Raw genomic sequence first — 27,638 nt, 5'->3', positions numbered from 1 at the left:
TGTTCAGTGACTTTTGACCCATGACCTTTTGACCCCCCAAAAAAATCACTCAGGATCTAGAGATCACTATAACGCCACTTGTTATGTAAACAAGCGCTTTATGCTTTTTTCTGTCACCCTGTATATTTATGTATCCATGTTTAATAGATTTTAATACTATATTATCTTACACATTTACATTTTATACAAATAATCAACTAAAACACAAACCGCATTTAGTGAAAAGTAGGCCATTTGAGAAGCTCCTGTGTTCACAAGATTTTATTTTTTAAATACGAGTATACAACATATGCATCAGTGACCTTGAAATTTAGACCCCAAAGTCAACAGCTATAATCTAAGTTTGATGACAATCAGGCAGTTAAAAAGGAAAAAAAATATATATATATTTATTTTTACAAAGTATGCCTTGGAGACCTTGACCTTTTGACTGCAGACTTCTTGGGGTCACTGTGCATATGTATACCAGGTTTGGTGACAATGAGGCCAACACAACTGAACTCATGGCGCTCACACCTGAAATATCGCCTGACTGTCTACACACACAAATGCAGTCACATTTCATTTGGCATATTTAATTGATTACAGTCTTTCTAATGAATAATGAGGTGTATTAATCAGCCTGATGTGTCAAATGCAAACAGGCTGTTTAAGAAGAAGAAGAAAAAAGTCTAAGACAGTTCAAAAGTTCCAAACAGCCTTGATCCAACAGTTCCAGACTGCGCTGACCCATGTCAGGTCCTTCTGGTTCTTTAAGGGTGTACTGCAGCTTCATGAGGTTACAGCTTAACCCCCCCCCCCCCCCCCCCCCCAAAAAAAAAAGATATTTCATATGAAAAGTACTATACAACCTTTAATTACCTCCACCAACAAAGTTATCACCTGTTTGTGAACAGCCTGGAACAAACAATTTCTCATGTATTATGATTTTTTTTTTTCCCTGAAGATTCAATTTTCAAGGTCAGAGGTCAAAAGTAGGAAAAAAAATATAGGAAAACTCCCTATCCTTTAACATGGAACTGAATCTTCAAAAACTCATAACTGTCAAAAAAGATCAAATATCTTTCATATTTGAAAGTGTTATGTAGGATGGTATCCTTTATCAATTGACAAAGTTTGATCCAGATCCAATCAAAATTAGATTTTGTGGCCATTTAAATGTAACACTCAAAACCCCAATTTAATGTATATTTTACATTATATCTTAAACGTGGCCCAATCACTCATATTTGAAAGTGAGGTGCAGACTGACACAGTTTGTTCTGGATCTGATCTGGATTGTGGATTTTGTGGACATTTGAATTTAACATTGAAAACCACATTTGATGTACATTTTGCATTATATCTCAATCAAAAATGCCTCAATCACTCATTTGTGACAATGAGGTGCAAACTGACACTCTCAATGAACAGACTACATTTGAGCCGCAATTCTTTTTAACCTTGAAAAGCCCTTTTGATGTATATTTTGTTACATTTTAGCTTATGAAAAGCCACTTCTAACAGGACCTTAAGGTTGAAAAGTTTTTCCGAGGTAAAAATTTGTGGAATTGGAAACTATGGTTGGTGGAGGTTTGCGCTCTATGAGCACGATGCTCTAGTTGGAGTAAGCAGTTGAAGATGAGTGAGAGAGTAAAGTATTATACAAATGTCCACAACACAAAAACGCTGCACACACCTCAATCAGATTTATTTTGTACATATTTATCCTGTGTAGCATTTCCAGGAAAATGACTGCTAATGCAAAGTGGCCACAAAAATAAAGCACATTCTTGCACAAATATGAGATGACAGAACACCACACAGACATGTTGGATAAGAAAATAAAGGACAGCAACACATATGCCTGTGCCTTTGTCACCTTCTTTGGAATGTATCAAAAGTATGTGGATGTTAGTAACATTTGAGTGGTGGGTGGTTTTATTTAAGTCCTGTACAAACACAAGTAATCTATGTGGGCAGTAAATCTCTGCAGCACCTTCTAATACACTCATTTTTGTTTTTATTAGAGTTTCAACACCCACACAAGTGGATCGTGGCATGGCTCACAGCACTAATCTCAAATTCAAAAACAACAATCTCAGGACATAAAACTGGAGTGGAAGAGATGGATTTATGAAAGAAACATCATCCTGTCAAATACATATAAAAAAAAATAAATAAAAAAAAACTGTAGATAATGCTCCTTTTTGTTATTTAACACGTGACAAGTCTGTAATCCTGTCGACTCTTTAGTAAGATTTCTGTGGTCTGTTAATATTGTGTGGTAAATTGTAACAATGTGCCAACACACGGTTCATCATTCTGGTTTATGAAAGAATGCATTTCCAACTGTGCAACACATTTTACTGCATCATCATCAGACATATGAACAAAGATCCTTAAAAGACTGGAATGACTTATCTAGTTTCTACTGTAAACTCTATAAAGAGTACCTCTGTGTTAACATGATCATACTTTATATAGCCCACTGATAAGTAGAGGGGTGTACAAACACTCCAGTCAACATCACTTCTGCAACACTCCCGCCTCACACCGTGTTAAAGTCAACACCATAAAAAAGAAATTACGCAACAAGAAGTGTAACTGTAGTATATCAAAAGCTGTACAGGAAAAGAGTAAAAAGAAGAGATGAATGGAAGTGTCTTGTAGATTTCAAAAAGAAAAGTTCTCTCCACCATCCTGGTTAGAGGTAAAGTGTTCAAAAAGGCAGTTGGGGTCTTTCAAAATTTTCAGTCTTCGTTAAGCTATTGCCTTTGCCTCAGGCAGGAACGCCTCCCAAAACTTTACAAGCTGCAATACACAGGAAGCAACAATGAAAAGCCAGTTCAAACACGATGGATACCAAAACCCTCTATTAAACTGACTATTAAAGGTCGGAGTGTCGATAAGTTCCATCCTTTCTCCAGTACTGGAGAAATTAAGGAAGTGAATCTCTCGCTCTGCGTTTGGGAGCTTGTGTGTATGAGCACGACTGTAGAGAGCCAATGAGGTGTTCCACAGTCTCTCTCTGTGTCTCCCTCGAGCACGCACGCACGATGGCTGAGAGAATTAAACACTCAAATGTGTGCTTGCACTTGATTGTTTAAATTGTATACAGAAAATAAAGCAATGTTAACTCTGCTCTTAATTTGATTTTTTTCCCCCTCTAAAATGTACTGATAAGAATATAGTTAAAATACTGGACAGATACGTAGTACCATTGACAGTAGTAGTACCGTTAAACTCATAATGCCCATCCCTAGTGTGATGTCCACACCATAAATAACCTCCACTGGTTTCATTAAGAGATTATTATAATATTTAACTGAACACTTCAGAACTCTTCAACAAATCTTTGTTCATTAGAAGAAAGTGACGTAATATGAATTAATTAGCAGTAATGTGTACTGAGGGAAGAATTTACCCGTTGCTGTGACTGCTGCATTGACTCCAAATATTTGATTATCTGGTTCTTGAAGTCTTTGGCTTTTTCCTTCTGTGGGAGACAAATAAAGAGTAAACAGCCTCAAGACCGTTGCCATTCTCAGCCTTTCAAGCACTGTAAACAGTCATAATACAGGTGCACTATGTATGATAGTAATGTCAGAAGAGCAAATGTGGGAACATACCTCAAACCTGAGGACTTCTTTTCGTACGGTCATACTGGTTCTGTCAAAATCCCTCTCATACTGAGCAACTCTCGTCTCCCACTGTGGACGTGCATAATGAATATGAAAACAGTGTGCCTGCTCGTGATATTTCCTAGTGTATGTGATTGTCATGTTTGTCAACATTACATTTAAATGCAAAGCAACACTGATCAATGGATTATCAGCTGCTCACTAGACATGCTGCCTATCATAGGAACAGATTTAGGATCACACGCACCCATACATACTAGCGTTTAAGGGCCTTTTCACTCTCAGAAGAAGACCATAAAGAGTGCACTGCATCCTAAAAATTTAGTTGAACATGTCAGGGACATGGTCAAAATAAAAAAAATGTGGCATATTCAAATCTGTATGTTGTCCTGATTACTTTACTGCCATGTTCTCACATGTTAACAGCTGACTGAGATGATCTCAGGCAAAAAATGGATCATATAGTACAATGGACCTATGGTGAGGAGAAATTTTAGGGTTTTGTCTCACGTTATTTGGCAGCCTAGAAAGGCAACCCACTAAGATGCTGTGGCCCAAGAACAGAATCTTGAGGCACTTTGGTACAGATTATAGAGATGTTTTAATTCATACCTGGACAGTTACCAAACAAAATAATGTGGTCAACTGCATCAAAACCTTTTGGCAGTCAATGAAATGTACCACAAAATAGTTTTTTCTTTAAAAGGCAGGCATGTTAATTATTTACTGAGGATTTTAAAGTTTTAGGCAGGTTTGCATGTTTCAAAAGATTACATTATTTGCATTTTTCCTAGTTTATATGAAGAATTTCTTTCTTACATCTCAATTATAACTGTACACCCCACCTGACTTCCCTGTGTAAAGAAAAAAACAACACAAAAAAAAAAAAAACAGGTGAACAACTGACTAAGCATATAAATAAAGAGTGAAGGAAGCTGCTGTATTTCTGCCAGTCACTGAGGTTTAGCTGCGTGCTGTGTCTCTTACCTCAGTGATCTCTTCTTTTGCCTGCTGAAGTTTTTCCGGTTTGTTGGCCCACAGCAGTTTGGCCTCCACCTCTCTCTTCTTCTGCAGCGTGCTCTGAGCTTCCTGCCAGCGCTGCCACGCCCGCATGCGCTGGTCAAAACAGCCCTGCACACATCAATCACAGCGGTTCTGCCAGGTTCATCAGTAATAACCACAAAAATATTTATTCTTCAGGACCGTCCCACTCCCAACAGCAAAACTGATCCAGCACAATATTATGAGAACGCCAAAGACATAAGCTATTAAATAATCCTTACTTTGAAATCTGATTCAAATGTTTAAACTTAAGTTTAAAAAAAAAAAAAAAGGAGCAAGATATCCAAGAAAAAGAGTCATTTTAACCACATATGGGGGAGTGAAATAAATGATTCAAGGTCAATGAAAGTCTTTGTATAGGTAGAAAATGATTCAAGGAATCTACACACAGAGTCAAAGAACAACTATAAATAGAGAAGTGTGCCGAATGTCATTTTCACCCTTCTGGGGTGTCTTTAGAATGATTCAAGGACAATGAGCTTTGTTTATTTGGTTGGTTGGTCTGCAGGCAGCCTCCCAAAGAATATTAATGTAAAACAAAAACGGATAATCTGCAATAAATCAAGTAGTATTAAAAATGTTTGTTTGTTTTTGTCCTTTTGTGGGGCCCAGAGGGATTCAATCGTAACGTCCAAATTACCATGACCAGACAGTCCCACAAGGACAGTCTGTACCTAGTAAGTCCCTTCGGCTGCTCCCTTGTTTGCACTCGGTGTCGCCACAGCAAATCCAAGGTGGATCTGCATGTTCAACTGGCACAGGTTTTACACCGGATGCCCTTCCTGACGCAACTCCACATTACATGGAGAAATGTGGCAGGGGTGGGATTTGAACCCGGAACCTTCTGCATTGAAACCAAGCGCATTAACCATTTGGCTACCACCCCTGCGAGGGACAGTCTGTACCAAATGTCAAAAAAATGCATTGAACAGTTTTTCAGAAAATCACCTAATGGTGCACCGTGTGTCTTGGTGTGGTGTTTCTCCTATAAACCTCGGTCCAAAGGACGAGAAACAACCATCATCTGGACATCCATTTCAGAGCCACGTTATATTTTTGATTTCCCTGGTTTTGTATCAGTGGAGGACTTTGGCTCCTCAGCGTTCGTCTTCTTTGCTTCCTACGACCATTTCTTAAAAAAAAATAAAAAACACTTACGCGCACAGCACCGAGAAGGCGAATGTAGTCGGCCAGCAGCTCTGCAAAGACGAAGAAGTCGCTGGCTGCCTGCTCTTGGTGCAGCTGCTCCATCTTGTCCTCCACTTCTGCCAGCTGGGACAGGGCCCGGGACAGAGCAGTGTTATCCTCAGAATTTCCCAACATGGCCACACTTTTGGCAAATATTGCCGTGTTCCCACACAGCTCTGAGGTTAAAGGGCAGAGAAAGAAAAAGAAAGAAAGAAAGAAAAGAAAAGTTCACATCCCCAGTTTCACCGTGAAAAGCCTGATCACAAAACATGAATGTTACTGAAAGTGAAACACCCAATTTTACATAAAAGAGTGCAACTACTGACATTTTTATTATTACAAAGTACAGCACACAAATGAGGGAGATTAAGAAAACAAATCTCTCTTGGGAAGTAAAATAAAAGTCACCTTTTCTGTGACCGACCAGGGAGTCGACCACAGCATGGAGCTTCCTCAGCTGCTGCTCCTCACTCTCCACCTCCTGGAACTTGTCTTCAAACCACTGGAACACACAAGAAAGATGAAAAGAAATAACTTGGCACCTGTCCTGCTGCATCACAAAATTCACTGTGATTAACAATTTAATCTTTCAAATCAAATCACAAATCCTCATCGCTTAAAAAGTCAAAGACATTTTATTTACTGTCAAAACAGCTAAAACTCAGAAACCGAACATTTAAATGAAATGAGGAAGGGTTACTTGAGGATCCACAAAGCTCTACTGTACAGATACTCAACGAAAACCTAATACCTGATTGAGCTACTTTATTTTCCACATTAAACTCCATGGTTTTATTTTTAACTAGACTTGCAAGTTCAACCGAATGACCATCGAATGAGGCTGATGTTTGAGGGATGACAAAATAAAAATAAATAAATCCAACTGGGCCATCCACATCATCTGCCATGAGGACCCCTAGAAGCATGGGCGCCGCCATTTTGAATCGTCACATGTGCCATGCCATCCGTTTCATCCGCCCTGAGGACCTGGTCATGACAACGTCACTTCCTGTGTCCTTCCACATCAGAGCAGTGTTCACCTCATCCAACTTAAGGACCCCCAGAACCAAAGGTCACATGATGTGATCTAAAAATGGTGTTGGGGAACAACTGATTCGGCCGCAAGGAAAAAAAAAAAAAAAAAAAAAGAACCTGTCACGGAACATCACTTCGCCGGCATTGCTAAGCACATTACTAAAACCTCATAGATGGAGTGCCCAGATGTGTGACTGAGTCAACAGACCAAAAAAGCATCTCAGATTTCTAAGTAAGTAGTGGATTGTGCCCAAACTATTTACATTTAAGCAAAAAAAAAAAAAAAAAAAAAGCTGGCTTTTAATACCTAGTGGTGCTGTGACGTTTTGTTTTTATGTGCTGTTTTAACTTGATTGTACGTGTGTTTTGTATGCTTAAAATGGAGAGGGGTCGTCAAGACGGACCTGGTTGGGGCTGAAGGGTTTTAGCCATGCTAATGCTTCCCAGAGCCATTTTACAAAAAACAAACAAACAAAAAAAAAAAAAAGACAAAAAACAAAAAAAAAAGTCTGAAGGACCTAAATGACACGGGGAGATGGAGAGTGAGGAGCTTCCATGCATGTGAGAGGTAAATAAAGAAAATGCTGGGGGTGGGGGGTAGCCATGCTAATGCTCCCCAGAACCATTTTTACTAAAAAAAAAAAAAAAGTCTGAAAGACCTAAATGAGATGGTGAGGGGGTTCACTCCTCAACCCTCTGGAGTCTTGGCTACTTTGGGGCATTTCTGAGTACTTTTGGTTTTACATTTATAATTTACCTTTAAAAACTGTTTACTTGGCCTTGTTTGGTGTCATTTTTTTTCACTCACCTGTGTGACTTTACAGTTTTTATTTCATTCAGACATACTGCATTAAAACAGTGGCCAAACATTCACTCCAAAACCAGAAATTCGAATCAGAAAAAAATTTTTTTTTTTACTGTGAAAACCAAAAATATGTTTAACAAACCATTTATATAACTTAGAATGCAGATATAAATTGTAAATTTTAAAAATATATGTAAAAATGTAGCATAAACAAAGGTATATACAACAATTCACATTAAAATGCAGGAAATGCTTCAGCCATTTTTGTGGATATTTACATGCAATAAAATGCCACAAAAAATGTGGCCAAAAAAAAAAAAAAAAAAAAAAAAAAGCAATAGAAAAAGGTGTTTGGACTTGGGGGGGGGGCAGTCTCGACCTGAACTGCTGTGTTCTCCGCCCCTGGAGCCTGCTCTGTGTTCCAGGAGTCAGGCTGGAGCAGAGCTCTCTGCAGCGCTGAGTCCTGGAGAAGCTGGAAAGAGAAGCACGCGGTTCGATCCACTGTGCTGATCTGTGCACACAGTTCGGTGAATCCACCTGTTCTTGTTCATCCAGACCAAAACAATAAAGTCCACTTCATCAGACTAATCACTCTCTGGTTCAGACTCTGATGACGTGCCCCGTGCTTTGATCATCTTCATGCAGTTCAAAAAAAAAAAAAAAAAGACGCGCTGTTCCAGACGCCTGATTATTTTGATACACTAAATAAATAAAATAACTACACCACACACGCTAAACACACTCCAAGAATGGCAAATATCACAACTTTCAAACCTGATTGCCGCCTGCAGTTCACTCCACATGAAACAACACTTTTCTTTGTTCAGCAAGCAAATTACGTGGATTGGGGATCACTGTTTATTCGGTAATACATTTTACACCAGTGACGAAGAAAAATTTATGTATTTTTTTTTTTTTTTACTTGTTTGCTGTCACAGACAGAGAGAGACACGGAAGACGAGTCCCAGTCACAAAACACGCATGCACATGCACACGCACACACCCGTGGGTTCTGTGTGTTGTCATCAGACCCACGTGGAGTTGGTGATTGTGATTGGTTAGCTCCTGAGTTTTCCACCAATGGTAACACCCCTCTCTCCTGCTGCAGTTGAGGGAGTCATATTTCTTTCCAGCCCTCTCACTCCTCCAGCTGAATAAGCGGAATAAGGGATGAAGTGGAGGTGTAATAGTCACTAGGTGTTCACAGGAAACATTTATTTATTTCTGTATGTATTTATTTATGTATGTTCATTGTTAGTTGCTTTTATATTTTCTGTTGTGTTTCTATTCAGGTTCTTTTTGTCTCTTTCTCTAAAATTGTATATAATAATCATTAGATTATTCATATTTAAACAAAAATAAATTTAAGAAATATTACAATTTGAAAACAAATGTACCCGAACGTGATGACAGCTGCAACTGCTTAATGCTAACTTTTAACGTTGAAAATGCCGTAGACATGCTAACGTGTTAGCATTGCTCCCGTTTTTAAGTTATAAAATACATCTATCAACTGTTTCAGAAGACCATAACAGGTCGGTTTAACAGAAAAAAGGTAAATAATACTCACAGACATATGCTCTTTAGGGTTTTAGTGGGGGAAAATTAAGCGAAAGAAAGAAAGAATAAACAAAGCAATAGATCGAAGCATTGCTTCAATCTGTGAACCACTGCTTTGATTGGTTCCAGGTTCAAAGCAAAGCCGCGCTGCAGAAAAGTTGATTACGGACCAACTGCAGGGTCTGTAATCAATGTAGAGAAATGATCATTTTCCTGACAAACACCCCCAAAACAACGGCCACTCTGAAGGACCGATAACAGAATCGTTAAGCACAAAGCTTATTGATGTCGGTGGATCGAATCATTTTTTAACGATACCCGAAAGGAACCGGTTCTCGATACCCATCCCTAGATGTGACCAGTGAATTTGGTGACACCACACCTGAATTTACCGAATATTTTTCTGGTATCTTGTTTTTGCACTTGTAGACGGTCTCTACACTTCCATTTCTCTGCTGCCTGCTCGTTCAAATCAGTGTTGTTTTTCCAGCTCAGAGGAAGACGGCTCATATGGATAAAAAATAAGGTTGTAGCTCCTTGTCTACCTTCCTGAGGTTAGAAACTAGTGTTTGTGAGACTTCCGGTGGAGCGGGCATCCCACATGGCCACGTAGTTTAAGTGCTGTGGAGCCGCTCTCCTTCCTCCCCCTTCCCACTGTTGCCAAGTGCTTGCTCACAGGGGGTCGTTTTGACCGTGGGGTTTTTCCGTAATTACTGTATGGCCTTGCCTTACCAATATAACACTCCTTGGGGCAACTGTTGTTGTGATTTGGCGCTATATAAATAAAAACTGATTTGATTTGATTTTAAAAGTTCCGAGAGATAGGATCTAAACACTTGAAATATTTGCCGGGGGACGTACAACTTTGTTTTAGTATGCAACAAGTCCAGAAAACTCTTACGCAGTACGGTTTAAGGAGCCTCGCACGACAGACGGAGGGAAGCACGGAGGACAACATGGCGGCTACTCCAAAACCATTACAGACGGACACCGCAACCGAGATAACGACCATTAAAACGCTGCTACAGAATATCGCTTCCGATATGAGCAGATTAATGTCCGGGTATGGATGCAGTTCAGGCAGCAGTGGATAACCTGGGAGCTTGGATGACTGAAGCTGAGACTCGAATATCAGATCTGGAAGATCAGAGTCAGAACCTGGATTACCACGGTCGGCACGGCAACCAAAACCATCGCCCAGTTGCAGGAGAAGTAATGTACCTCGAGGGACGCCGGCCGCCACAAATAATATCCGTATAGTTGGAATAGAGGAGGGCGCAGAAGAGCGAGACGTGCATAAGTTTGTGCAGAAGCTCCTGGCGGAAGTTCTGGATATTGAAATGGGCCCGGAGTTCAAAATTGAGCGCGCCCACAGAGCAGGGTCAGCGGGGGCAACCGGGCCCGGCATGTTCTGGTACGTTTCCTGAGGTTCAGAGCCAGAGGAGACGGTGCCTGCACGCAGCTCGGAGAAGGAGCGAGTGGAATGGCGAGGAGAGGGATTTCTTTCTTTCAGGATCTCTCCCAGATGTCATACAGAAGCGCAAAAATTTGACAGAGCGAAGAGACAGCTTCAAGAGAAAGGGCTTCGTTACTCTATGTTGTACCTCGGCCGTGACTGAGAGTGGTGGCGGACAAACATCCGACACACCTTCACCTCTCCTGAAGAGGTGATGGACTTTATCTCTAAGAGAGCTGAAAAAATACCGCGGAGACGGACAGGATGGTGCCACTTACGGCTCACTTAACAGAACTGTTACATGAGTCATTCGATTTCGTTTTTTAAACACAAATTATACTCAGGTTCATATGGTTCAGTGCTGGAGCCCAAAGCAAAACATTTTGGGTTTTTATTAATGCATGCGTTTTCTTTTTCCTCACGGTTTAAATTATATTCCACACACAACAGGTATTTTACGTTCCTAATCTTTACCTCTTCTGGACTGGAAATATATTGAGGATGTTTATGTAATAAACAGCTAAAGAACTGTTTTAAGCCACTAAAGATGTTTGATGGACATTCAGCATGTTAATGCAAGTGTCAAACACTGGTATTCCAGGATTCCTATTTGAATTTATGCTCTAAATGCTGACTTGCGGGTGTTGAATTTTTATTTTATTATTTATTTTTGTCCTTTATACACTGAATCATTAAGGAGTGCTGGGTGTTTTCTATCTTAGGGGGCTATATTATTTATTGTTTTTGAAAGTCTGGCTATTTGTATAAACTATCTTTCCCTGGTGCTGTAAATGATCATAAGACTATAAGGGGGGGGGGGGGGTGAGTACTGCGGATGGCGGGTCGGGACACAGGTGTTTCACGGACGTTACTATTTCGTGTCTTGTTTTTGGGGATAAAGGAGCAATCCTGTTTTGTTTTTTTTTCCCTTTCTTCTTTTGGCCTTTTTCTTTTATGTGTACATTACAGTCACAATAATATCAAGCTGCTTTCACATGATTTCATCTTCATGGGTAGGTTTTTCAAAGTTCAATATGAGGGCTGAGAGTAAAATAATAGAGAGGTTATTTTAGGATGGTTCATACACTTACATTTATTTCTTGGAATGTTAAGGGGGCCAATCTTGCTATAAAAAGGAAGAAACTTCTCCTGTACCTTAAACAAAAAAAGGTAGATGTCTGTTTTTTACAAGAAACTCATCTAGATAATGATGAGTCAACAAAACTGCAGAGGGATTGGGTCAACAAAGTATTTTATAGTGCCTACTCATGTAGCCAAAGGGGTGTCTGTATCCTATTACGTAAAGGTGTAAATATCACTATTCACAAACAACTCTCGGACAGGGAGGGCAGGTGGGTAGCAGTAAGTGCAGATATGTTTGGTAGCAGATGCTCTTTTATTAATATACACACCAAACACAGACTCTCCTGATTTTTTTGCTAATATTTGTAAGGTGGCTAAACAACTGGGGGATACTTACATAATTATTGGGGGGGACTTTAACCAGATAAGAAACCAAGCCCTAGATAAATCAAAAGCTACCGGGGTGGGATTAGTACATAAATCACAACTAGCCATAGATGTTCTGGAAGACGAGTTGGGCTTAACCGATATTTGGAGAACTCACACCCCCGTGAAAGGGTATATACTTTTTATTCAAATCCACACTCTTCATATTCTAGAATAGATTTCCTATTATCAAAACAGTTAGTGCAGTTGTCTCTACTTCAATTGGAAATATTGTACTTTCAGACCATGCACCAGTTGAGGTGGTGTTGGGTTTTAAAACGGAAAACGAAACCCCCCGAGGTTGGTGGAGACTTAATACCTCTTTGCTCAAAAGTGAAGAATCATGCAACTTTATCAAGAAGGAAATCCTTGAGTACTGGGAATTTAACAAAGGCTCAGCTTCCAATAGTGGACTAGAATGGGATGCATTTAAGGCCTGTTTGAGGGGCCGCTTAATACAACATAGTTCTTATTTGAAAAACAAGCCACTGTCCGATTACTTGAACTGGAAAAAGAAATTAAGGATCTGGAAAAAGTGTATGCATCCCAACTAGACCCAACAATCTTTACCCAGCTGAATAAATTGAAATTTGAACTAAACTCCATACTGCAAAAAAAGGCTGAATTCTTGTTATTCCAATGTAGACAGAAGTATTACGAACAAGGAGAAGCTGCAGGGAGATTTTTAGGCCAAAGAGTAAAACAGCGACATAACCGTACTTTAATAACCTCGGTGGAGAATGAAAATGGGACAATAGTGACAGGCAGAGGAGAAATTAATGAAGTATTTAAGATATTCTATCAAAAATTGTACACTTCACAGGGTGGGATAGAGCAAAAGGATATAGATATGTTTTTGTCCCAAATGGATCTACCTACCCTATCTGAGGAAGATCAAAAGGAGAATGGGGGAGACATTACACTGGAAGAGGTTCAGCAAGCTATAAAGAAGATGAGCCCTGGGAAAGCTCCTGGAAATGATGGGCTGCCAATAGATTTTTATAAAGAATTTGTGGACCTACTAGCACCAAGGCTAGTGATAGTTTTTCGAGATGCAATTAAGAGGGGTAATATGCCAGAGAGCATGCAATCTACAGTAATAACCTTGATACATAAGAAAGGTAAAAGCCCACAAGTGTGGAAATTATCACCCAGTGTCTCTTATAAATGTATGTTAATGCATTACTAAAACATTACTAAAATACTGGCCAAGGTATTAGCCAGGAGGCTAGAGGTACATTTACCCAACCTGATTCATCTGGATCAGGTAGGGTTTATTAGAGGAAGGTCTTCAGCAGATAACATCTGGCAGGCAAGGAACTACACTGAAAGCTTTTGATAGAGTGGAGTGGACTTACTTGTTCAGAACACTAAACAGGTTTGGATTAGGTCCCTCCTTTATAAATTTGGTTAGTCTCCTATACTGTAATCCCAAGGCCTCGGTTTTGACGAATGGGAATTTATCCTCCTGTTTCCCTTTATTCCGGGGTACAAGACAGGGCTGTCCCCTGAGCCCTCTGCTTTTTGCACTGGCACTGGAACCCATAGCAACAGCCATCAGGAAGAATCCAGTTATTAAGGGTATTTTAGCTGGAAAGTTTGAGCACAAACTATTTCTTTACGCAGATGATATTCTGTTAGTGACTTCAAATCCAGAGACAGTGGTTCCTCAAATTTTGTCTTTAATTGATACTTTCTCTATTCTTTCAGGCTATAAAATAAATTGGGGAAAATCTGAGGCAATGCCACTGTCTAGACTATGCCCACAAAGTATTAGACAGAATTGGCAGTTTAACTGGCTCCCTTCAGGTTTGGTGTACTTGGGGATAAAACTCACACCAGGTTTAAAAGATATTATGACAGAAAATTTACTTCCCACCCTGATGAAAATTGAGAACACTTTACAGAATTGGGCTAAATTAGGATTATCTCTGCTAGGTAGAATAAATGTCCTGAAAATGATGATTATCCCACAAATTAACTATATTTTGCACTTGCTACCCATAAGTCTCCCATCCCCATTACTTAAAAAATTCAACGTAGCAGTACATTTTTTTTATGGGGAGGCAAAAGACCTGGTTTAAACAGAAATAAGATGAATGCTGCAATTGAAGATGGAGGTCTCAATCTTCCAAGAATGGATTGGTATCATTATGCCTTCTCTCTCAACCAGTTGGCTAAAATAGACAATACAGAAGCCCAAGCCCCTGGCTGGGTTCTGATTGAAAAGGAACTGACGGAGCCTATTCCATTGCAAGCTTTTATCTCTCAAACTGGATGTGAAAGTCCATCTGGTAATCTGTTACTGTTATTCGCCAAAGAAACTTGGCAAAGATCACATAATATTATTGGCTCTGACCCCTTTTTTACTAAACAGTCACCCCTTTGGCATAATAAGCAGTTGAAAGTAGGGAAAAAAAACTTTGTATTGGAAATCATGGGCTATAACAGGGATTATATATGTTGGAGATGTTTTGAGGGTGACAACTTAATGTCCTTTCAACAACTGGCTAGTAAATACAAACTCCCCAAACAGGATTTTTGGAAGTATTTGCAGTTATGAAGCTGTATATTGCAACAAAAACAAAAACTTCCACTAGTTACTCAATCTGAGTTACAAAAATAATGCAGATTAACCGGGGGGTAAAGGTGGGGCATCTAAATATTATAGTCTCATGAGAAAATCTCATCCACCCAAACTTGAGGCTCTTAAGAGGGCATGGGAGAAGGATTTAGGGGGTGAGATTGTTGGGGAGAAGTGGGAAGAAATTACCACATCTTGGCATAAGATATCAAGAGAGACACAGACTCGCTTAATTATGTACAAAATTATACACAGAATGTATTGGACCCCCAGTAAGATGGCAAGGTTAAAGCTCTGTGACTCGGAGTTATGCTGGAGATGTGAGAGGTGGGAGGGAACACTTGTACACATGCTGTATGAGTGTGAAATGACACAGAACCTTTGGAAAAGATAATATTAGTTCAACAAAGTTCTGGAGATAGATATGCCTCAGGGCCCCGCCTCGTGTATTTTAGGTTTGATAGGTGAAATGAGGTTATCCGGTCAGCAGAACCTATGGTGTAATTGGCCCTTGTGACAGGTTGTAGGATCATCCTTAGACACTGGAAATCAAAAAATGTTATTCCAATCAATGAATGGTTAGAAGAAATGACCAAAATGGCCAACTATGAACGGTTGACTTTTAGACTGAATGACCAGAGGAGGTTGTTTTGAAATTATGGGGCCCCTATTTGAACCACTTACAAAATGGGTGATACGTGAAATGTAGTAGTTTGATTTTCATGTTAAGGATGAAATACTCAGACTGTAAAAGATCTTGGCTGTGAAGTGGAGGGGAGAGGTGACTGTGGGAGGAGAGCAGAAGAGTTGGAGAACATTAACCTGGGACTCGTGGTATATATATCTCTCCCGCCACACACCCAAACCCCCCCCCCCCCCTTTTTTTCTCTCTTTCTCCCTTTTTTCTTGTTGTTAACAATTTACTGTAGCTGTAGTGGGTTTGTTCTTGTCCCACTGTGTGTGTGTGTTGGTTGTGTTGGTTTTACTGTTTTAAAGTTCATAAAGCAATAAAAAGTGAATTACAAGAAACTAGTGTTTGTTTTTCTACAGCATTTCTCTTAAGATTATTGAGCCGTAAACTTTGAATCTGTGAATATCTTTCCAACTTTACCGGAGTCTCCAGGGGAGGTTTCTGTCCTCCCTGAGTTTGACAGCTAGGTTATCAGTTGACAGGTGGACTGTCCCAGTCAAACTCCACACCTGCTGCTGTCCCCGGAGCAGGTCCAGCACTTGACACCAGACGCGAGAGCCGCTCGGAGCTCAACTCCCCCCCCCCCAACAAAGACAAAAGAAAACATTTTTGCGTTGATAGTGTTTGCAATCAAAATTTCCTGCAGTAATTGTTCTGTAAACTACATACATATATACATTTTATATATATCATGAATGATATTCACGTTTTGTGAGGCCTGCGAGATTTTTTTTTTTCCACATTTTGCAATTAATGGTTTACAGATAAATCATGATTTACAGCTGATTCATGTCTTGGGGGTTAACACGTGACCCTCAGTCTCCTGTAAAGTGTAAAACACTGTCCTCAGAGAGAAGAAGCCACTTACAGTGTCAGACTCATTCATCTTGATGGTCATCTTGTTCACAGCATCGGATGCCCTGTTGATCATCTTCAGGAAGCCAGCCCCACTCAGGGCCTGGGTGTTCACCGCCCTAGGAAGCTGAAAACATTTGGCTCAAATTAGCAAGTGACTAAGGATACACTGTACTTTTAATCCCAGTGCAGCATGGGAAACTGCAAATATAAATGTTCTTACTCACGCTTTACAGATCTCACAGTTTCTAAAAATACGGAGTAAAAAAAAGCTGCATAGCTGCTACTTCAGTAACACTGGCATTCAATCAAAAACAGAACTGTGGTAGATTAACACATTCTCCAGGCTGAAGACCGGTAGGCCAAAGTCACATCACTGTTCACCAAAATGTTTTTAAGAGCACACACCTATACGAGTTTTTTTTTTTTCTCCACACAACTTGTACAGTCAGGATACAAGTTGTGTGGAAAGACTATTTTACCACATATCCACATTGGACTGTTAGTGTTCTCTCTCTACATTTATCCAACATTTGACTTCAGCAATTGGTGCTTTTATAACAACTGATAGTCTTCAAATAAATTAAAATAAATTTGATAAAGGTGCTCATTAAATCACCAATATCACTTTTAGTCTCATTAACAGCGGATGTTGGGTTAGTTTCTTATCCAATTCTATAAATGGAAATCCAATAACACATTTTTTCTGGCCCAGTGCTGGCGTCAGCATTTCTGGGAAACTCACAACTTCAGACGTGTTTCACATCAATATGTGACTGACTTCTATGAGCGTGTTAAATATTTATATTTTCCTCCACATGAATATTTCACATCCATGTAACAGAAGAACCATAAAATGCAGACGTAGCACGGCATGGTGGCTTAGTGGTTAGCACTGGTGCCTTCACAAGCAAGAAGGTCGTGGGATCGCTTCCCGGCCTTTCTGTGTGGAGTTTGCATGTTCTCTCTGCGTCCTGTGTGGGTTTCCTCCAGTTTCCTCCCACAATCAAAAACATGCTTATTTAGGGTCAGGTTAGGGTCCTTTCCTCTGCCCCTGACTGAGGCAGCATCTCTACATCTGGAGTTGGTCCCCCGGGTGCCGGACTGTGGGCTGATCACTGCTCCTAGAGGTTGGATTGTGTCTAACTGAAATTAGGATGGTTAAATGCACAGGACACATTTCATTGCATGCAGTGCTTAATTTGTAAATCATTAGGTACTGGAACGCAAAGTACATACGACAGCACGGCGATGACGAGATGGACACAGGTCCCGGAACGCACAGAAAAACAACATGTGAATGGCCACTTCTAGAGCTGTGGCACTTAAAAGCCTCAGACAACATCCCTTTGATAAACAATTAACCAATATTTAGGTTATACTCTGCAGGGCACATGCAACTGTCCGCACCAGGAGGGACTTAACAGGTCTACGTGTAAAACATTTAAAAAAAAAAAAAAAAAAAAAAAAAAAAAAAAAATCAGAGCTTACAAAAGGTTACATAAATCTTCCATTTTTATTTAAGGATTGGCACGGCGGCCTACAAATGCAAAGTATGCTCACCATTTAGTTGTTCAAAATACTCCACATCACCAGAACTGATCTGCTGTCCAAACAGTTGTGCATCCCATCCCTGACCTCTCGCTGCACGTCCCACACTCCTCTTCTCCGCGCTCTCCTCTCCCCCAAGACATTCCAAGCTAGCTATCCCTGTTCCCACCTCTTGGTCCAGCTTGATTGTTCCTTGCTCCAGGCTAGATGCTAAGGCACTGGACTGTTGGTGAGCGATGCTGCTGCCCCCATCGCCGGTTGCTTTAAGTCGTTTTGTGGCATCTCCCTCTTCCTTTTTCTTAAAAAAGGACATCAAATTCATCTGTCGTTTTTTTGGAAATGAAACACCATTCGGTTGCTCCTCACATGCGAATTTTCTAGGTTTCCATTTTGTTCCTGTTGGGGCGTGGTTTGTGTGCCAAGCAACAAATCAACTCTCAAATAATGTTGAGCTTTAATAAACAACATGAACTTATGAAGATTTGTTATTTAAATAAAATGTATCAATTTATTTTATACATTTTAAAACGGTTTTCATATAACATTATTTTTTATTCACGAGAGGTGCCGGATCAGCCCAAATAAGTCCCAGAAACACAGGGGGGTCAAATCAAGAGGTGCCGGATCCTGTTCCAGCAGGATCCGGCTCAAATTAACCCCTGATTGTATGTATGAATCTACAAACCCCTGGCAATAATTATAGAATCACTGGCCTCGAGAGAATGTTCATTCAGTTGTTTAATTTTGTAGAAAAAAGCAGATCACAGACATGACACAAAACTAAAGTCATTTCAAATGGCAACTTTCTGGCTTTAAGAAACACTATAAGAAATCAGGAAAAAAAAATTGTGGCAGTCAGTAACGGTTACTTTTATAGACCACAGCAGAGGGAAAAAAATATGGACTCACTCAATTCTGAGGAAAAAATTATGGAATCATGAAAAACAAAAGAACGCTCCAACACATCACTAGTATTTTGTTGCACCACCTCCGGCTTTTATAACAGCTTGCAGTCTCTGAGGCATGGACTTAATGAGTGACAAACAGTACTCTTCATCAATGTGGCTCCAACTTTCTCTGATTGCTGTTGCCAGATCAGCTTTGCAGGTTGGAGCCTTGTCATGGACCATTTTCTTCAACTTCCACCAAAGATTTTCAATTGGATTAAGATCCGGACTATTTGCAGGCAATGACATTGACCCTGTGTGTCTTTTTGCAAGGAATGTTTTCACAGTTTTTGCTCTATGGCAAGATGCATTATCATCTTGAAAAATGATTTCATCATCCCCAAACATCCTTTCAATTGATGGGATAAGAAAGTGTCCAAAATATCAACGTAAACTTGTGCATATGATTGATGTAATGACAGCCATCTCCCCAGTGCCTTTACCTGACATGCAGCCCCATATCATCAATGACTGTGGAAATTTACATGTCTCTTCAGGCAGTCATCTTTATAAATCTCATTGGAACGGCACCAAACAAAAGTTCCAGCATCATCACCTTGCCCAATGCAGATTCGAGATTCATCACTGAATATGACTTTCATCCAGTCATCCACAGTCCACGATTTGCTTTTCCTTAGCCCATTGTATTCTTGTTTTTTTCTGTTTAGGTGTTAATGATGGCTTTCGTTTAGGTTTTCTGTATGTAAATCCCATTTCCTTTAGGCGGTTTCTTACAGTTCAGTCACAGACGTTGACTCCAGTTTCCTCCCATTCGTTCCTCATTTGTTTTGTTGTGCATTTTTGATTTTGAGACACATTGCTTTAAGTTTCTGTCTTGACGCTTTGATGTCTTCCTGGTCTACCAGTATTTTGCCTTTAAACAACCTTCCCATGTTGTTTGTATTTGGTCCAGAGTTTAGACACAGCTGACTGTGAACAAGCAACATCTTTTGCAACATTGCGTGATGATTTACTCTCTTTTAGGAGTTTGATAATCCTCTCCTTTGTTTCAATTGACATCTCTTGTGTTGGAGCCATGATTCATGTCAGTCCACTTGATGCAACAGCTCTCCAAGGTGTGATCACTCCTTTTTAGATGCAGACTAATGAGCAGATCTGATTTGATGCAGGTGTTAGTTTTGGGGATGAAAATTTATAGGGTGATTCCATAATTTTTTCCTCAGAAATGAGTCAATCAATCAATCAATTTTATTTATATAGCGCCAAATCACAACAAACAGTTGCACCAAGGCGCTTTATATTGTAAGGCAAGGCCATACAATAATTCCGTAAAAACCCCAACGGTCAAAACGACCCCCTGTGAGCAAGCACTTGGCGACAGTGGGAAGGAAAAACTCCCTTTTAACAGGAAGAAACCTCCAGCAGAACCAGGCTCAGGGAGGGGCAGTCTTCTGCTGGGACTGGTTGGGACTGAGGGAGAGAACCAGGAAAAAGACATGCGGTGGAGGGGAGCAGAGATCAATCACTAATGATTAAATGCAGAGTGGTGCATACAGAGCAAAAGAGAAAGAAACACTCAGTACATCATGGGAACCCCCCCAGCAGTCTAAGTCTATAGCAGCATAACTAAGGGATGGTTCAGGGTCACCTGATCCAGCCCTAACTATAAGCTTTAGCAAAAAGGAAAGTTTTAAGCCTAATCTTAAAAGTAGAGAGGGTGTCTGTCTCCCTGATCTGAATTGGGAGCTGGTTCCACAGGAGAGGAGCCTGAAAGCTGAAGGCTCTGCCTCCCATTCTACTCTTACAAACCCTAGGAACTACAAGTAAGCCTGCAGTCTGAGAGCGAAGCGCTCTATTGGGGTGATATGGTACTATGAGGTCCCTAAGATAAGATGGGACCTGATTATTCAAAACCTTATAAGTAAGTAAGAAGAATTTTAAATTCTATTCTAGAATTAACAGCAAGCCAATGAAGAGTGGCCAATATGGGTGAGATATGCTCTCTCCTTCTAGTCCCTGTCAGTACTCTAGCTGCAGCATTTTGAATTAACTGAAGGCTTTTCATAGAACTTTTAGGACAACCTGATAATAATGAATTACAATAGTCCAGCCTAGAGGAAATAAATGCATGAATTAGTTTTTCAGCATCACTCTGAGACAAGACCTTTCTAATTTTAGAGATATTGCGTAAATGCAAAAAAGCAGCCTTACATATTTGTTTAATATGCGCTTTGAATGACATATCCTGATCAAAAATGACTCCACGATTTCTCACAGTATTACTAGAGGTCAGGGTAATGCCATCTAGAGTAAGGATCTGGTTAGACACCATGTTTCTAAGATTGGTGGGGCCAAGTACAATAACTTCAGTTTTATCTGAGTTTAAAAGCAGGAAATTAGAGGTCATCCATGTCCTTATGTCTGTAAGAAAATCCTGCAGTTTAGCTAATTGGTGTGTGTCCTCTGGCTTCATGGATAGATAAAGCTGGGTATCATCTGCGTAACAATGAAAATTTAAGCAATGCCGTCTAATAATACTGCCTAAGGGAAGCATGTATAAAGTGAATAAAATTGGTCCTAGCACAGAACCTTGTGGAACTCCATAATTAACCTTAGTCTGTGAAGAAGATTCCCCATTTACATGAACAAATTGTAATCTATTAGACAAATATGATTCAAACCACTGCAGCACAGTGCCTTTAATACCTATGGCATGCTCTAATCTCTGTAATAACATTTAATGGTTAACAGTATCAAAAGCAGCACTGAGGTCTAACAGAACAAGCACAGAGATGAGTCCACTGTCTGAGGCCATAAGAAGATCATTTGTAACCTTCACTAATGCTGTTTCTGTACTATGATGAATTCTAAAACCTGACAAACTCTTCAAATAGACCATTCCTCTGCAGATGATCAGTTAGCTGTTTACAACTACCCTTTCAAGAATTTTTGAGAGAAAAGGAAGGTTGGAGATTGGCCTATAATAGCTAAGATAGCTGGGTCAAGTGATGGCTTTTTAAGTAATGGTTTAATTACTGCCACCTTAAAAGCCTGTGGTACATAGCCAACTAATAAAGATAGATTGATCATATTTAAGATCGAAGCATTAAATAATGGTAGGGCTTCCTTGAGCAGCCTGGTAGGAATGGGGTCTAATAGACATGTTGATGGTTTGGATGAAGTAACTAATGGAAATAACTCAGACAGAGCAATCGGAGAGAAAGAGTCTAACCAAATACCGGCATCACTGAAAGCAGCCAAAGATAACGATACGTCTTTGGGATGGTTATGAGTAATTTTTTCTCTAATAGTTAAAATTTTATTAGCAAAGAAAGTCATGAAGTCATTACTAGTTAAAGTTAAAGGAATACTTGGCTCAATAAAGCTCTGACTCTTTGTCAGCCTGGCTACAGTGCTGAAAAGAAACCTGGGGTTGTTCTTATTTTCTTCAATTAGTGATGAGTAGTAAGATGTCCTAGCTTTACGGAGGGCTTTTTTTTATAGAGCAACAGACTCTTTTTCCAGGCTAAGTGAAGATCTTCTAGATTAGTGAGACGCCATTTCCTCTCCGACTTACGGGTTATCTGCTTTAAGCTGTGAGTTTGTGAGTTATACCACGGAGTCAGGCACTTCTGATTTAAAGCTCTCTTTTTCAGAGGAGCTACAGCATCCAAAGTTGTCTTCAATGAGGATGTAAAACTATTGACGAGATACTCTATCTCACTTACAGAGTTTAGGTAGCTACTCTGCACTGTGTTGGTATATGGCATTAGAGAACATAAAGAAGGAATCATATCCTTAAACCTAGTTACAGCGCTTTCTGAAAGACTTCTAGTGTAATGAAACTTGTTCCCCACTGCTGGTAGTCCATCAGAGTAAATGTAAATGTTATTAAGAAATGATCAGACAGAAGGGAGTTTTCAGGGAATACTGTTAAGTCTTCAATTTCCATACCATAAGTCAGAACAAGATCTAAGATGTGATTAAGTGGTGGGTGGACTCATTTACATTTTGAGCAAAGCCAATTGAGTCTAATAATAGATTAAATGCAGTGTTGAGGCTGTCATTCTCAGCATCTGTGTGGATGTTAAAATCGCCCACTATAATTATCTTATCTGAGCTAAGCACTAAGTCAGACAAAAGGTCTGAAAATTCACAGAGAAACTCACAGTAATGACCAGGAGGACGATAGATAACAAATAAAACTGGTTTTTTGGGACTTCCAATTTGGATGGACAAGACTAAGAGTCAAGCTTTCAAATGAATTAAAGCTCTGTCTGGGTTTTTGATTAATTAATAAGCTGGAATGGAAGATTGCTGCTAATCCTCCGCCTCGGCCCGTGCTACGAGCGTTCTGGCAGTTAGTGTGACTCGGGGGTATTGACTCATTTAAACTAACATATTCATCCTGCTGTAACCAGGTTTCTGTAAGGCAGAATAAATCAATATGTTGATCAATTATTATATCATTTACTAACAGGGACTTAGAAGAGAGAGACCTAATGTTTAATAGACCACATTTAACTGTTTTAGTCTGTGGTGCAGTTGAAGGTGCTATATTATTTTTTCGTTTTGAATTTTTATGCTTAAATAGATTTTTGCTGGTTATTGGTGGTCTGGGAGCAGGCACCGTCTCTACGGGGATGGGGTAATGAGGGGATGGCAGGGGGAGAGAAGCTGCAGAGAGGTGTGTAAGACTACAACTCTGCTTCCTGGTCCCAACCCTGGATAGTCACGGTTTGGAGGATTTAAGAAAATTGGCCAGATTTCTAGAAATGAGAGCTGCTCCATCCAAAGTGGGATGGATGCCGTCTCTCCTAACAAGACCAGGTTTTCCCCAGAAGCTTTGCCAATTATCTATGAAGCCCACCTCATTTTTGGACACCACTCAGACAGCCAGCAATTCAAGGAGAACATGTGGCTAAACATGTCACTCCCGGTCCGATTGGGGAGGGGCCCAGAGAAAACTACAGAGTCCGACATTGTTTTTTGCAGTTACACACCGATTTAATGTTAATTTTAGTGACCTCCGATTGGCGTAACCGGGTGTCATTACTGCCGACGTGAATTACAATCTTACCAAATTTACGCTTAGCCTTAGCCAGCAGTTTCAAATTTCCTTCAATGTCGCCTGCTCTGGCCCCCGGAAGACAATTGACTATGGTTGCTGGTGTCGCTAACTTCACATTTCTCAAAACAGAGTCGCCAATAACCAGAGTTTGATCCTCGGCGGGTGTGTCGCCGAGTGGGGAATAACGGTTAGAAATGTGAACGGGTTGGCGGTGTACACGGGGCTTCTGTTTAGGGCTACGCTTCCTCCTCACAGTCACCCAGTCGGCCTGCTTTCCCGGCTGCTCGGGATCTGCCAGAGGGAAACTAACGGCGGCTAAGCTATCTTGGTCCGCACCGACTACAGGGGCCTGGCTAGCTGTAGAATTTTCCACGGTGCGGAGCCGAGTCTCCAATTCGCCCAGCCTGGCCTCCAAAGCTACGAATAAGCTACACTTATTACAAGTACCATTACTGCTAAAGGAGGCCGAGGAATAACTAAACATTTCACACCCAGAGCAGAAAAGAGACAGGAGAAGCCGCCATGCTAAACCGGCTAAGAGCTAGTAGCTGCGCTAAGCTAGCGGATTCCTAAAAACACACAAAGTGAATAATGTGTAAATAATTTAGAGGTGATTCAGCAGAGGGAGTGCTTTAGTTAAGGCACATGAAGATTACACTGTGAGACAAATCGTTATCTAGTTAACTAGATCAATCTAACTGTGCAGATTAAACAGCTAACAGATACAGAAAAACACCGCTGTGCTCCGGAACAGGAAGTGATACAATACCGCAGTGAGAGCCAACCACCAGTCATGGATGAGTGAATCCATATTTTTTTTTCCCTCTGCTTGGTCTAAAAAGTAACCGTTACTGACTGCCACAATTTTTTTTTCTTGATTTCTTATAGTGTTTCTTAAAGCCAGAAAGTTGCCATTTGAAATGACTTTAGTTTTGTGTCGTGTCTGTGATCTGCTTTTTTTCTACAAAATTAAACAACTGAATGAACATCCTCCGAGGCCAGTGATTCCATAATTATTGCCAGGGGTTGTATATATATAATGACAATAAAGGCTCCATTCTAACATATCACATTTGCATGGAGACAGTCTGAAGTAAAAAAATCCAGAGTTTGATCTGTGTGAAATAACGAATAACGTCAACCGACAACAAATACCAACAAAAACATGATATAATAACATCAAAGATTTACCAGGGGTGTTAATGTTTTTGTGTAAATGATGATTAAAAAAATTCGGGTCGGCGTTTTGGTCCTTTTGATCGAACCAGCCCCATGCAAATTTATTCCTGATGAACTTTAAATCGTCTCCCTGCAGCAGAACAACGTTTCATCCATTTCTTTTGTTGTTTCAACACAACGCGGAGCTCATTTTAAAATCAGCGTCTCTCATTGGCTGCTGTGTGGTTGAGTGGAGCTGCGCTGGGTTGGATCAGGACGTGAAAACATGAGACAATATCCACAGTGACGTCTCATCAGAGACATTTCCAAATGATTTTTACAAATCCAAACATCGTGAAGACAGATCACAGGCTAGATCCGATGCGGGCCAGGAAAACAAAAATAACCCTTATTTCTTCTTCTTCTTTCAAGTTTATTGGCGGTTTACAAACCAACACAGTGCATTAATGCCACCAACTGTTTGGGTGTGGAGCATTAATGGATTCTGACATATATCATCAAAAACAACCTGGAAACGTTCACCACGTAAGTAAAAACCCAGATTTCCAGGAATTCCCAGAAAACCACCATCACTGGCCATTTATCACCAGCTTCAACTGACATCTTTAAATACAGCATGAACCAAGAAAACCTAGTGAGATGTGAACGTTGTTTGGACTGTTAACAGCTGGATTTGCTGACTGATAAATGCATCCAATGTTCAGAATGGCAAAGACATTCACAGTGTTCACCTTGTGGAACATGCACGTGTTCTACTTGGCATTTAAAAAGGCCACAGCATTCACGTCAGAATGGAGCCCATCTTAGATCTGGACTGAGACTCAACCTTTAGGACTCAACTCAGACTTTTTAAAGTAATCGACTATACAAAAAAAAATGAACAGAAAGGAATGTTTAAAGGAACATTTAAGTCTAAAATTATTATGGAGCTTATTGCTGTATCTGAAACTTCTGACCTCCTCCTTCTCCAAGAACTCACAGACATCAGGGTCTTGCAGTAAAGATGGATGAGCCACAACTCTCTGAAGATACCTGGAACCAGCACCAAAAGAAAGAAGGTGAAATGAGTAATGGATGAGTATCCAGTCTACCAAGTTAAAATGCATAAAAATAATAAAAATCCCAGACATAACAGGGTTTTTCTTCTTTCCTAGAAAGTTGTAGTAGGAAGGTGACTGCTATGGCGAGGGAGCGGAGCAACCAAGTGGGTAGTCTAAAACAAAAACGCCAAATCAGAGCATTTTTCAACTGTGACGATTTATCTACAACGATTGGAATCTTTTTTGGAGTAATTATACCATTTCTAACCATCAGACACATTGTCCTGTGGTGTTAAAGTGATATTTTCTCAGGGAAAGGATTGTTTTTCCTGTTGTCTAAGTAATGTATGGGGTGTGAATCTTTGAGTATCTCATGAGCTGATCATTTCAGGAGTGACTCAAGTGTGCTGCAGTGTGCTAAGAAAGGTGGTGCCACAAAAGTAAAGTGTGTCTAAGATTATGCAGATTATATTTGAAAAAGGCAATATAAACAAAAGCTAATCTAGGAATAAATTAATTTTTGACAAGGCTGTAGTCTGATCTAATAGAGAGACAGTGATTTAACACAAATATGTACCTCTACACTTTAGCTTTTATGTTCCTAGTTGGGAAGAAAAGAATAAGAAAACAAATTCCATTTATTTTTCCAAACGTTCCAGACAGAGTAATGCAGGCTGCTACTCTAGTGCTCCTTCAGTCTGTCCCAACACCCCTAGCAGCACAAGTGAACAGCACTTGAGGCTTAATTGGTTTTTCAGTAAGAAGGTGCATGCTGAGAGTACGGTGGCCCAACACCCCTGTTACATGGTTTCAAAAAAACCCAGCATAATATAAATAAGACAGACAGTGGATGCAAACTTTCTCAATGGTAACTGGACAGTATGAAACCTGAATGGATCCTTGCCTCTCCAGAGCTGCTCTTCTTCTCTCCACAAACTCTACTGAAGAGGGGTCGTCCATTCCCACCTTCACTTTGGTCATTCCTGTAGGTACAGTCAACACTTAATAAATGAACACAATCTGTGCAAAACGCACAGACACGCTGACCTACCTACGACACTTTTCTCTGGCGGCGGAGGAATGATGTAGCCGTGCAGTGACTGCTTGACCGACAGCTTCTCAAAGAGACCCAGGAAGTCACTGAAACGCCTCCTGACAGAGAACGTCTTACTCCTGAACACGGGCAAGGATGTCTGTTGATGAATAAAAACAAATAAATAAATTAGCAAACTAAAAGGCACAGGAGTTCAAATACTGTACCAATATGAATAGAGCATCTGTTCAGGTGAGAAATGCTGAAGGTTGGTTATTACCATGACTGTATGGCTTGGAATGTTTAAAAAAATATAACCATAACTACATAAAAAAATAACTTGCATTTTTGGTTGAAAAATAAATGGATTCCATGCCTTTTTGCAAATTCACCCTGAAACTGTATATTTCCAATTCCAAACAACAGTTTGACTGTCCTTTGGAAACAACAAATAACAAAAGATGGTCAACAACACGTCTTTATCCACC

The 27,638-nt window shown here is 40.1% G+C and overlaps 1 protein-coding gene across 1 annotated transcript in view; it reads right to left on the bottom strand.

The window, feature by feature from the left end:
- Positions 1-1,675: 1,675 nt before the first annotated feature.
- LOC117501132 (sorting nexin-1-like) overlaps positions 1,676-27,638 on the bottom strand; it is a 39,787-nt gene continuing 13,824 nt past the window's right edge. The window contains exons 6-15 of the mRNA XM_034159966.1: positions 27,169-27,310; positions 27,022-27,100; positions 26,034-26,109; positions 16,382-16,495; positions 6,282-6,375; positions 5,844-6,049; positions 4,611-4,754; positions 3,612-3,692; positions 3,407-3,478; positions 1,676-2,793 (exon numbers count right to left, since the gene is read on the bottom strand). Of these exons, the coding sequence (XP_034015857.1) occupies positions 2,743-2,793; positions 3,407-3,478; positions 3,612-3,692; positions 4,611-4,754; positions 5,844-6,049; positions 6,282-6,375; positions 16,382-16,495; positions 26,034-26,109; positions 27,022-27,100; positions 27,169-27,310 (1,059 nt within the window). The 3' untranslated portion in view covers positions 1,676-2,742. The remainder of the gene's footprint in view (positions 2,794-3,406; positions 3,479-3,611; positions 3,693-4,610; positions 4,755-5,843; positions 6,050-6,281; positions 6,376-16,381; positions 16,496-26,033; positions 26,110-27,021; positions 27,101-27,168; positions 27,311-27,638) is intronic.

This window comes from Thalassophryne amazonica, chromosome 2, assembly GCF_902500255.1.
Source record: "Thalassophryne amazonica chromosome 2, fThaAma1.1, whole genome shotgun sequence".
Classification (NCBI taxonomy): domain Eukaryota; kingdom Metazoa; phylum Chordata; class Actinopteri; order Batrachoidiformes; family Batrachoididae; genus Thalassophryne; species Thalassophryne amazonica.
The sequence above is the reverse complement of the archived record's forward strand: the minus strand, read 5'-3'. Positions and strand labels throughout refer to the sequence as shown.